The 12,882-nt window shown below is 50.1% G+C and overlaps 1 protein-coding gene across 3 annotated transcripts in view; it reads left to right on the forward strand.

Moving 5' to 3' along the window:
* MDN1 (midasin AAA ATPase 1) overlaps positions 1-12,882 on the forward strand; it is a 2,688,524-nt gene that overhangs the window by 185,181 nt on the left and 2,490,461 nt on the right. For all 3 annotated transcript variants that reach the window (XM_069606482.1, XM_069606484.1, XM_069606483.1), the window contains exon 12: positions 11,983-12,078. In XM_069606482.1, coding sequence (XP_069462583.1) covers positions 11,983-12,078 — 96 coding nt within the window. The remainder of the gene's footprint in view (positions 1-11,982; positions 12,079-12,882) is intronic.

Here is a 12,882-nt window from a genome sequence, read left to right on the forward strand (position 1 = left end):
TTCGAGCATGTCATTGCAGATCTTCTCCTCTTCTATCCGAAAATAGTTTTGTTAGATTTTAACTTGAATCTTCTGTGACCCTCATGCGCAGAGCCTTGTTGCCTCTCTTGAAGATTGTTTTTTTTTTCTTTGTATTCACAGCCCCACTCATGTAGGTGGTAATCAAATTGATTTGATTTTTTTTAATATTGCGGATCTTCAGGTTTCTAATCCCTTGCCTGTGCTATGGTCTGATTAATGTTTTGATCCTTTTCGCTTTTCCCTATATCTCTCCTAAAATCAAGTCCTCACTGCTGATCGAATTTCTACACTGCTGGTGCTAGGCTTCCATGGTCCTCATTTCTAACACTGTTGCAACTATTCAACAGTGTAGAAACAAGGGCATGAATATCTGCTATGCTCTGGTCATTGCTTGTAAACACACAGCTGATGCATTGGCCCCTCTTCAGCTGCTCCCTACCCGCACTGTGCCCTCAGTTCTGTGGTATTCTCTGGAACGCAGACTATTGACACAGAAGTGCCGTCGCTTGGAGCGGAAGTGGCGTCTGTTGTCCGATTACCATACTAAGGTGGCTTGTGTAAAAGCTCACAATCAAGAACAGTCTATAAAAATAGCCAACGCTCTGCACGCTGACCGTCCTCTTAAGGTCCCATGATCTGCAAAAGAGCTTTTTGTGGTAGCCAAAGAACTTTCTGCTCCTGTGCAACCCCCTTCTATGGCCACCCGCACTCTATCTTGGAGGAAAGAAGAAATATGGTTGCAATGAGCTAAAATGCGTATGATACGGGAGAAGATGTGTGGAGAGACTCGTCTCTTCTGGTTCCGTTAAGTCTGTGTTGTCGGACATTGTTTTAGTACCTTCAGTTTTGTGACAGATACGAAAAGTCTTGTACATTACTGAAGCTTAAATTGGCTTCTCCTGCGGACCCTATCCCTTTGTACATCCTGCAGGATCCATCTACGAACTTGGTTCCTTTGCTCACTGATGTGGTCCAACATTTGTGTGCCACAGGATTTATTGCTTCTCCCCTTAAGCATGCTGTGGTTTCCCCCCTTGCTTAAGAAGCCCCTTCTGGATCCTGCAGTGTTCAAACTACCGCCCCATCTCGCTTCTTCCGGCCATAACTAAGCTGCAGGAATTGATCCATCACTCCTCTGCTGGCGGCTTATTTTGAGGCCAACAATATTCTTCATCCCTTTAAGGCCGGTTTTCGACCTGGGATGGGTACGCAATCAGTAAAAATAACACTCCATGATGACCTCGCTCTGGCTCAGGACCGCAGAGCCAATTGTCGATCACCAGAGGCTCTTAGAATGCCTCTTGGATGCTGGAGTTGCAGGAATGCCTCTAAAATGGGTTATCGGATAGCACTCAAGTGGTGACACCCCCTCGGCCCTCCCCTTTTTACTTCTCCTCCGATGGTGTATGACTGCGGAGTCCCTCGGGGTTCAGCACTTTCCCCTTTGCTTTTTAATATATAAATGGTGGCACTTGCCAAGCTCATTGCTAGTTTTGGTGTGCATTTCTGTATGTATGCAGACAACACTCAGATCTTTTTTCGTCTGAATGCCCCTAGGGAAAACCATTCTGAGCTCCTGAGAGCCTGCCTTTCAGCTGTGTGCCCAAATTGAATGGGGAAAAGACTTGGGTACCGGTGATTGGACAGGCCCTCAGTAGTTGGACCTCTGGGTTTTGGCCTGCTTGCCTGGGACCTTGCCCAAAACCTTGCACTGTGGTGAAGAGCCTCGAGATTAAGATTGTCTTCAGGCTCTAGAGAGGTGCAGATCTTGGCGGTCTGCCAGGGCGATTTTGTGAAAACTGAGTGTTTTGAGGAAAGTGTTTCTATTTCTTCCAACTGAGGCTATGAGCAAAATAGTCACTGCCGCCATCATGGGTGCAATTGACTATTGCAGCAGCATTTATCCTGGCCAGCCAGAAACACTACTCCAACGCCTTCAGATCTTACAGAATGCAGCCGCCTGGCTTGCTCTTAGTTCCCCAGACTTTCCCATTCTCATGACCTCCTCCAGCGTCTTCACTGGATGCCTGTAAGAACCTGGGTGAAATTTAAGGTCTTTAGCACAGTTCATCAAGGCACTCACTCTGTAGGGGCCGAGTTCCTGCAGAGGAAGCTCTCCCTTTACCAGCCTAAGAGACCTCTTTGTTCATCCAATTAGTTTCTTTTGGATGTCCCTGTGGAATGCGCTCCCTTTTTACATTAGGGGCATTCATGCTTTATCTTCGGCAAGCAGCTAAAAACTTTTCTGTTTTAACATGTTGTCCTGCTCTCCTCTGGCAACGTTCCTGCTAGCGCCTTGATGCCTCCGCGTCTTGGTCGTGCTCTATAAATCCTATTACATGCATACAAAAAGGGCAATTCTTTGTAACGGTCAAGCAAACTTTGAAATCACTTTACAAAGTCAATTAAGGTGGTGAATACTCTTTGGACATGCTAATACATTTCTCCTACACCCTGAAGTGACTTCAATAACCAGGATGGTATTGCTTTTATCTTAAACACCAATATACTTTTTAGACTCTGGGTTTCACGAAGGAAGGCTTAAGGAAAGGGAAAGCTTAGAACATACTTTCTCATAACATACACAGTTTGAATCCTCTAATGAAATCTAGGTAAGCCTTTCCCAGCAGTAAGTGTTCAATAAATTGCAACCTATGAAAGGGAAAGCAATGCCAAAGTCAATAAATTAGAAGGGTGCCTTTAAGGAGCCAGAACAGCCAAAGCCAATTGGACACAGTCAATAGTTTTGATGAAGTCTTTCGCTAAGTCAGATAGTTCAAGAAAATCACTGGAGTGAACATAAGCTGTTAAGCCTGTGCAAGGGGAGTTGAAATCAACTCAGAAAAGTTAAGCCAGTGCACTTCTCAAGTGAGAAAGCACGACGTATGGCAATAGGTACACCATCCCCCCCCACCGTACCTCTGGTTTGAAGAAAGTGTTCCAGCTGGATTCCTCCTAGCTACAGCCAAGCAGACCCTTGTTTCCTGGGCCTCATTCATGGGGACAGTAGTGAGGACGTCTGGCTAGCTCCTGCTACTGTATTCGGGAGAGGAAGCTACAGATTTTTAGATTCAGCGTCTTTGTGGTTTCAGCACCTCACAAAAAGTACTGATGCAGAACGAATATCCCTGGTTGGACTTTCCTTGCTCCCTCGGTCCTGGACTCTGGTGAGGGGACTCTGGATCGAGATTTACTGTTTCTGGAGTGTCCCTAGGAGGCTCCTGGAGCTTTTGGCCGGATTCATTCCACGGAAGACTTTGCACTCGATAATGGGCACTCAACCCTTGGCATTGGGCTTCTGCAATACTGGAGAGGCACAGCAAGTCTTGGATTGTGCCAAAGTGGAGTTCGCCTTGGGGCAAGTTGGTCCCACCAGCCCAAGGGACAAAGTTGTCCCGTCCGGAGCTTCGGTCGATGCACAAAAGGTCAGCACAGCAGCAGGGCTTCACCAGGCACTTTGAGGTCCAGGAGATTTCAGCAGGCTTCTCTTCACGATTTCTTCTTCGGATCTTTCTTCCAGATGTCCACTCTGCCTGTAGTCCCAAGAACCTCGCCTTCTAAACTCCTTCTCATTCATTCACAGCCCAAGGAATTCAAGGAGTGATGGAGATTGGGCGATAGTTAGCATGGCAAGAAGGGTCAACTGTGGGCTTCTTGAGAAGAGGGTGTACAAGAGTGCTTCAGAGGAGAGGGGAATGCTCCTGAGGCGAAGGAGTGGTTGCCGAAATCAGCCAGGGCAGGAGCGGGGATGTTCATGTGGTCCTTGATGGTTTTGGAAGAGCAGGGAGGAACCTGATGAGACTTTCATAGATCGGACTTGTCTAGAGACCTCGTAGGGGGAGAAAAGAGGAAAGGACGAGAAAGAGGGTGGGAGAAGGGGGCTGGCTGTAGGAGGGCAGGATTTCACAGGAGAGGGGAGCGAAGGGGGAGGGGACGAGAGAGAGGACAGGATGTCCTGGGTTTTTTAAATGAAGTGAGAGGAAAGGGCCTGGGAGGCGACAGGAGAGGTAGACTGCAGCTGGGTTGGTCAGCTCATTGCAGATTTTGAAGATTTCGGCCGAGTTGTTCGATGCCGCAGAGACACGGGCTTGGATGTGGGCTCTCTTCTTAGTGTGGGCAGAGAGTTAGTATTGCCTTTGGAGCAGGCGACCGGCCAGTCTGTCAGAGGATGAACAAGAAGCCCTCCATTTCTTCTCAGCCACCCTACACTTCGGTTTAAGTGTAGCTAGGTCAAAGTCCTACCAAGAATTGTACTTGGCTTTGGGCTTCAAACGGATCCTCGTGACAGGTGCAAGAGCATCAAGAGTATCAGAAATGGAAGAGTAGAGCAATAGACAGGGCTGTTTCAGGATGTGAGTCAGCAGAGGCGGAGGAGGGGGGCGAGAAGGTGGCGGCGAAAGCCTCAACTGACACACGCTTCATGGGCCGGATGTCCGTCCAGGTAGGTGGCAGTGTTTGGGTTGGCTTGGCCTGGGGCGTAGAGAGGGAGTGATGAGAGGGATTGATCGCACCAGGAGAGAGGAGTGGTCAGGGGGTGGGATGGGGATGGAGAGGGGGAGGTCAGAGGAGATCAAGACAGCAAGTGTGTGCCTTGCAGAGAGAGTCCGGCCAGAGGGGAGGATAGAGAGGGAATCACAGCGGTCACAGAAGAGTTCAGAGGAGGAACAAAGGGAGAGTAGATGGATATTGAGGTCACCAAGAAGGAGTTGAGTGGTAGTGGCCATGAGGGAGGACTAGAGGTCCGCCCAGTCAGAGAAATTGGGTGATATGACCAGGGGACCAGTAGTTAGTAACCACGATAAGAGAGTGGCTAGGAGAGGGGGGGGGGAAATGTCTGCAGACAAGGCATTCAAGAGTATGTCTGCATGGGAATGATAGAGGCAGGAATCCACTCAGAGGAGATCAGGGCTACACCCCCTCCAGGTCAGGTGAATCTGGGTGAGGAGAGGATCTTGTAGCCATCAGGGAGGGCACTGTCAAAGCTCGTGATCGAGCTGGCCGTGAACCATGTCTTGGTAAGACCGAGGACATCAAGGTCAAGTTCTTCCAGGAGCTGGCAGATGAGTGTTTGACAGCAGAGGGAGAGTTGAGAGTGGCAAGATGAAAGTTGCCAGCCTTAACCCTTTAAAGGAACGGTTCAATCAGAAATGTTAATGTCCTTACGGGTCGGCCATGTGTTTTTAAGCCTAAGTCGCTCGATATTAGAAAAATTTCCTATGGACCTTACCCGAGTTTTCGTCCATTAAACGCACGCGAAAACAGGCCATTTTGTGATAATCCTATCACTTGCCCCATCGCCCTGGGTGACCTGTTTTTGCGGCACTAAATCATATCCCCCGCCCCTGAGCCTGACATTATCAAAACATTCATATTCCCGCCTCTCTCAATGACGTTACTGTGCTGCATAGGCTGCACGCGACTTCACACAGAACCCGGAAACCAACACCGATCAACTCGCAATACAGCGCGCCACAATTTGGAATATGAAACTTTACTTTAAAATCAAACAGCAATACGGTACATTTGGTAAAGTACATTTGACATTAAATGTTTAGAGAATATTCAGCAATTGCCATTAAATCGGAATGGAATTTTTTTTCTTTGCTCTCGACCCGCAAATCCACTAAAGTTTATCGTGAGTCACGCGCTGTTCCTTTATGGTACACAGGCGGCTGGTTTTCATTAAAAGAAGCACTTTGGTCGCACATTGAACCCCAAGGCTGTTCCCTCCACTAGGCCACCGTAAAGGTTGATAAGTTGCTTCTAGCCGCTAGTACTGCGTAAGGGCACATGGGCCCTTGGCGATCGTCCCATAACATAGTCAAAGTAGTGCAGTTGTTTGCAAGAAGCTGCAGCTGGCGATTAAAGAATCCATCGGCCGGGGTCTAGAATAGATGACCGTCGCAGTAGGGTAGGATGTACCTGTTTTGAAAACAAAATTGAAATTAGTCTCACCAGCCGATCTTTATTACTATTATTCATTTTATTTATTACGGCCGAGCTGAAACTATTTGCTTGCGAGGATAGTGCAATGGAGTATTTTAGGCTCTAAAAGCAATGCGAAAAACCGAGGAAAGAAATCGAGGTTAACAATACATGTAATGATTTATTAGCATTGAACCACTGAGAAACGACTGTCTACATGCGTGTCGAATGGGCGCATGCATGCCCATGTGCCCAGTAGAAAGACGATCCCTAAAATGTTTTACTTGCTCTTCATTGTAATATGCCACACAGAACGAACAAGTACAACTTACTTCTCCAGCATGGGGTCTGGCATGGATTCACATGCTCATGAATATTCCCCGTCGTCAAGCCAGGAATCCTCGGTATAGAAAAAAAATCAGTATCAGTTTCGTTTCTGATCTGTCTTTCTTGGTAGTAACCAATCACTGGTCTCTGGGTCATACTGCCCCCAGCCAATGACTGCCCTCTCCCTAAGCCCCGCCCTTGGCAGCCATCCTCAGATTTTTACCGCACGTTCAAGTGTTGGGAGTCCTCGTGCTTAGCTCTCGAGCTTTTGCTGCATTTGCGTGCTTTTTTCAGGAGTTTTTCTCATTTGTTCGGTTAAATAGAGCCTCAAGCGCCACTGTTTATACTTCCGATCAACGGGGATCCGTTTCGGAGTTTCTACGCCCCTCAAGGGTGAAGATTTCGTCGTGTTACGCTTTTGGAGTATTCCAGAAGTTCCGAGGCCTAGCCCGGAAATGGCCCAGGAGAAAGGGAGCTCGACGCCCAGGAAGCTATTCAGGACCTGCCCTGGATGCCAGCTTCAGAACGTTTTCAAGGAGGACGAGCATTCGTTATGCCTCTACTGTCTCCATGAGGATAAGACGCACAAGGAAAAGGACTGCGTGTTTTGTGGGAACATGTCGGAGTGGACCATGAAGGATCGTCACCTCCGTCTCTCCAACTGGCTGGAAGGTAAGAGCCCGCCAGGCGAGAAGAAGAAATAGAAGTCCGAGGATGATACACGACTACGACGGGTACGGATGACGATAGAGGCGAGGACGGGACGTGTCCCCCGTCGCCCCCCTGCCCGGGCGTCCCCGCCCGATGAGATTGGATCCTTCCATGCAATGATTTCCAGGGCATCTGAGCTCTTTCAGCTCTGCCCCGAGGAAAAGGAGGGGTTCCTTTACCAACGGCGCGAGGCTAAAAGGAAGACGGTCCTCGCTGTATCACTTTTGATGACCTCTGGGATGAGGGGCTCGCCCTCCTCAAGAACCCTGCCATGGCTCCTGCGAAGAGGGACCGGTACGAGAAGTAGTACCGGGTCCCCGACGCTTCCCCCATGTGCCTTAAGGCGCAACCTATCCCGGACTCGGTCGTTTCGGCGCGGCCAAGAAGAAAGCGGGGGAGGGGGGCATCGGACTCAACTTCAACCTCCCCTCCGGACGGCGAGGGTAGGAAGCTGGATGCGATGGGACATCTCATCTGCAGCGACGACCATCAAGGCGGCCAACGCCCTGGCCATTGTAGCCCGCTACGACAGGGAGTTGTGGTTCAAGATCGCCCCTCTGTTGGACTTCCTTCCGGATGCCAAGAGGGCTGAGGCCCTGGAAATCTTGCAGGAAGGTGAGATTGCCTCGGACCATGCCATTACGGTGGCTATGGATATCGCTGACACCGGTTTCCGTCAGTTGGGCAACAGCGTTTGCCTGAGACGACGAGGATGGCTCAAGGCGACGGATTTCCGCCAGGACGTTCAGACCAAGATTTTGGGCATGCCTTTCGATGGAACAACCTTTTTGGCAAGGCGGTTGATGAATCCCTTCAGGCGATCAAGACGGACACGGAGATGGCCCGTGCACTGGGTGTGCTCCAACAGCGACGGCCGTCCTTTCGGAGCTCTGGAGGCAGACGGGGGGGTGACTCCATGGGAGCCAGCAGCAGCTCCTCTATGTACCGTCAAGCGGCAAGGTCTTCGTCGCAGGAGGCCTACAGGGGACGCGGCAAGTCAGGTGGATCCCGCCGCCGTCGTCGCCAAGGAGGCAAAGCGGCCTCCAAGCAAGATTGAACCGGCCGTCGGGTCGGGCCCCCGCCGAAGCACCCCGGTGGGAGGCCGGCTGACGAAGTTCGTCGGCGTGTGGGAGTCCTCTCCACCGACCGTTGGGTGCTGGACGCCCTGGCCCTGGGGCACGCCCTCGAGTTCCAGAAGGGGTGCCCCCGCATTTCTCCCGTGGCCAGGAAGGAAAATCACGTCCCTCAACGGCTGTTAGAAGTAAGGGCGATGCTCAGGAAAGAGGCTTCAGGGCTGCGGAGTTTACTCAAGATACTTCTTCGTGAAGAAGACAGGAGGATGGCGTCCCATCCTGGACCTGCGACGACTAAACAAATACATCAAGGCACAGAAGTTCCGGAGGGTCACCCTCCAGCACGCTGGGACAGCTGGAGGAGGGCGATTTCCGGTCGTCGTCGTTGGACTTGGAGGATGCTTACTTCCACATCCTTATTCTAAAGAGACACCGAAAGTTCCTCAGGTTTGTTTTCAAAGGGCGGTACTACCAGTTCCAAGGCCCTCCCATTCGGATTAAAATCGGCGCCCAGGGTGTTCACCAAGTGCCTAGCACCGGTGGCGGCGCGGCTGCGCCTTCAGGGGATCCACGTCTACCCCTACCTGGACGACTGGCTCATACGGGCAAGGACAAGGGAGCTTGCCGTGGAACACACTGCGAAGACCCTCCAGCTGCTCACGGACCTGGGGTTCTCCATCAACTTTCCAAAATCCCACCTGGTCCAGTCGCAAGTCGCCCTGTTTCTGGGAGCACAGCTCGACACAGTGGCGCGGCGGGCCTCACCGTCGGAGGAAAGGATAAGGACCATCCTAGGAAAGGTGCAACGTCTGCTGGCCACGGACGTGGCCAGAGTGAGGTCTATCATGTCCCTCCTCGGAATGATGTCCTCCTGCATTTATCTGGTGCTCCACTGCAGACTTCGGATGCGGCCCTTGCAAGATTTCCTTGACGCCAAATGGATCCAGACGACGGGCAGCTTTGAGGACAGGATCCCGCTCGACGAAGCGTTCCGTCAGGCGATATGATGGTGGGGTGTCCGCGGTCATCTGACAGCAGGAACAGGTTTCCTAGCCCTGGCCCACCAGGTGACGGAGACTACGGATGCCTCCCTGCAAGGTTGGGGAGCGCACACCGGGGGTCTCCACGCGAGAGGCTTTTGGTGCTCGGAGGAGAAGACTCTCCACATCAACATCTTGGAACTCCGTGCAGTGTTCTGGGCCCTCAGGTCCTTCCGTCCCTCAAGGGCAAGGTGGTGAGGATCTTCACCGACAACACCACCACGATCTTTTACATTCGGAAGCAGGGCGGAACCAGATCCCCTGCCCTGCCCAAGGAAGCCCAGGATCTGTGGCATTGGGCCGTCGCCCAAGGGATGTTTCTGGTACCCTTTCATCTGGCAGGGATAAAAAACACCATCGCCGACTCACTCAGCAGAGAGCTGCGCTCGTTCCACGAGTGGGAACTGCGCCAGGATCAAGTGGACCGACTCTTCCGACGATGGGGCAAACCCCAGATCGATCTCTTCGCGACGGCGGCGAACTCCAAGTGCCGGAGGTTCGCCAGCAGGTTCCCCAACCGAGGAGCATGGGCGATGTTTTCTTGTTCCCCTGGGACGGCCTGTTCCTTTATGCATTCCCGCCGTTGCTACTCCGGCTCGTCAACCAGCTCAAGAGGTCCCGGTGCAGGATGATCCTCGTCGCACCGGCGTGGCCGAGGCAGATCTGGTTCCCGGACCTTCTGGACTTGTCAGCGTCCACACCAGTCAAGCTGCCGACGGACGCGGATCTTCTCTCCAGAGAAGGAGGCGCCATTCTTCATCACGAACCAGAGTCGCTGAACTTGCAGGCCTGGCTCCTGCAGCGTTAGAGGTTGGAGGTTACGACATACTGGCCGACTGCAGAGAGGTTCTTGCAAAGGCCAGGGCATCCTCAACTCTCAAGTGTTACGGACATAAATGGAAGAGGTTCTCTGTCTGGTGCCGTGCACAGAAGATAAACCCTCAGCGGATTACACCCCCTCAAGTATTGCCGTACCTACTGTCTTTGGCCAAGGCTGGCCTATCTCACGCTTCCATCAAGGTACATCTGGCTGCCGTCTCACGTTACACCAGAACTACAGGACGGGCGTCCTTGTGGTCTCATCGTCTGGTGAAGGAATTTATGAAAGGACTGTTCCGATCATTCCTGCCGGTGAAGGCCCCTGCCCCGGCGTGGGAGCTCAACGTGGTGCTAACTAGGCTCATGGGAGCCCCATTCGAGCCTATGCATTCAGTGCCGCTGAAGTTTCTGTCGTGGAAAACAGCATTCCTCGTAGCCATCACCTCTGCACGACGAGTGGGAGAGATCCAGGCCCTGTCTTGCAAGCCTCCATACTTGACTTTTCACGACACGAGGGTGGTGCTGAGGATGCACCCCTCCTTCATGCCCAAGGTGCCGTCGGACTTGCACCTCAACGAGCCCTTGGTGTTGCCAGTTTTCTTCCTGTCGCCGGCTGAGAGGACTTTGCACTCGCTGGATGTAGCTAGAGCGCTGAGGTTCTACGTGGACCGCACGAAGAGTTTTCGGAAGACATCACAGCTGTTTGTGAGCTTTGGACCTGTGAATCAAGGGAAGGCTCTCTCAAAGACTTCCATTTCCAGATGGCTCTTCGGCTGCATCATGCACTGTCACCGGTTGGCAAACCGACCGTTGCCAGGTGTCCGAGGGCCCATTCGACCAGAGCGATCGCTGCTGCTACGGCGTTCCTGTCTGGTGTGCCCCTGATCGACATCTGCAGGGCTGCTACGAGGAGGTCGACGCACACCTTCACGAGATTCTACTGCGTCGACCGGGATTCCAGGGAGGAGTCCAGAGTCGGCCAGGCAGTGCTGCGCAACCTGTTCACCTAAGGTGAGCCTGGTGAGGAGGTAAGAGTTGCTTAATGTTGAGTTGTTTTATTGCTTGATATTGAGCCTTTTGCCACCTCCCCTGGGAAAGACAGATCAGAAACGAAACTGATACTGATTTTTTTTTTTCTATACTGAGGAATCCCGGCCTGACGGGGAATATTCATGAGCATGTGAATCCATGCCAGACCCATGCTGGAGAACAACAGTTCCAGGTAAATAACTTGTTCCTTATGCCTTCCCACAGCCCACTGCATTATTTCTGAGAGCTAAACATTCAAACTGATGGGCGCAAGACCCCATACCATCTTCGGGCTGAACTTCATAAGATAGAGGGAACCTGTACTTGCGCTAAGTTTAACTATTTCTACCTATTTTCGTTTTCTCGTGTGTAATATTATACATCTATTTGGTGAATGTGTATACATGTTGTATATTATCTTTTTTACAATAACTGTGATTTATTTGCTTAGTGTGCTTAAAGGTTTAATAAATGACTATTTGTATATGCATACAGTCCAACTTGAATTATTGGTGGCCTTCTGTGTGGAATCATTGTAGTCCTAGTCCACATGCACGCCTTTCCTTAGACTAAGCCTTGACTGCTGTTCCACTCTACCTTAAATGGATTTTGGCTAACTCCTGTGTCTTCCCTGATTACCATAAATATGGTGGCCTCCTAAAATCCTCCCCCAGGGGCTGATTTTAGAAATTCATCTCGAGTCCTCCCGCAAGGACTTTTGGAGAATCTCAGCAACAGCTACCAAGGCAGTACATATAAAATGTCTGCCATGAGGCTTTGGATGCAGCATTACCTTGGACAAATGTAGGTCTGTACATACACATAGCTGATATAAAGACTAGGGTGCTCACTGAAGCGAGAAAGAGACTTTCTGGCATAAGTTTTCATTCTTATGGATTTAATTACCATTGTGACTATTTTACGTTACTGTGATCATATGCAGCAACATGCGATTTGTGTAGAGGTTATGCACTTTAACAATGTATACTTTTTTTAATTCTATACTTTTATCCCCAATTGTACTTGGCAATGTTTAGGCGTTGGACTGCTTCACAGCAATGTTGTCAAAAAAAGGAAGTCGTCTAAAAATGGCAGAAAGTATTGGAAGCAAATTAAATCTTTCTAAGAAAAAGGTATGTTTTCACTAAACCGTTTTTTTTTGTGTGAATTTGTGATGCTTGGTGTCAGACTTCCTCTCTAACGTTGCTTTGGCATGCTGTCAGTGTGCTTGATTTAATGGGATCTAAAATGTGTTTTGAGAAAACATTTATCCAGATTTTAGATTAAACTTTTTTATGCACAAGTACTGTCTTCTCAAAACTGGTGTCTGCCATGTCGGGATTTGAATTGTTTTGCTGAGGATCATGTACATTTGTGCTTTTCCCTGTTCTCTTACTGGCTTTAGATGTTGGTTTGGATTCGGTTCTGGCGGATACATTCCTAACCTGAAAATGTAATTAACCAGATTCTTAACTTGGCTCTACTAAGCTGTTAGATGTTTCTGGCAATGTTTAACTGTCCGTGCACATTCTGCTTTATATTGTGGGATTACATTTCATGGACAGAAATTAACATTGCACAAGCAGGAGCTAAAAACAAATTCATGAGTATTCAGCATTAACCATTGACCAGGAGCTACCACTTGGTAAAGAGGAGCTAGTGCACAGCGTTCAGCAAATATAACTCCCATGAGAGTAAAGATGTATGTTATAATTTTGTACCATTGTTTAGGAACCTGCCTGCATTAAATGTTGTGTAGATGTGTCCCTAATGTTCTATTTTTTACATTGCCCCAAATGCGCAGAGTTAAATTCACATAGGTGGGCTTGTTCGGCATCGCTTTGTTTGGGGTGCCAAAAGTGGCTCCTGGTAGCTGTTGGTGTCAAGCTAACCAGGCTCGCCTAGTCTACAGGCGAGAGCTAAAGGACTCCCAGCTA

Source organism: Ambystoma mexicanum, chromosome 4p, assembly GCF_040938575.1.
Source record: "Ambystoma mexicanum isolate Mex_15411 chromosome 4p, UKY_AmexF1_1, whole genome shotgun sequence".
NCBI classification, from domain to species: Eukaryota; Metazoa; Chordata; class Amphibia; order Caudata; family Ambystomatidae; genus Ambystoma; species Ambystoma mexicanum.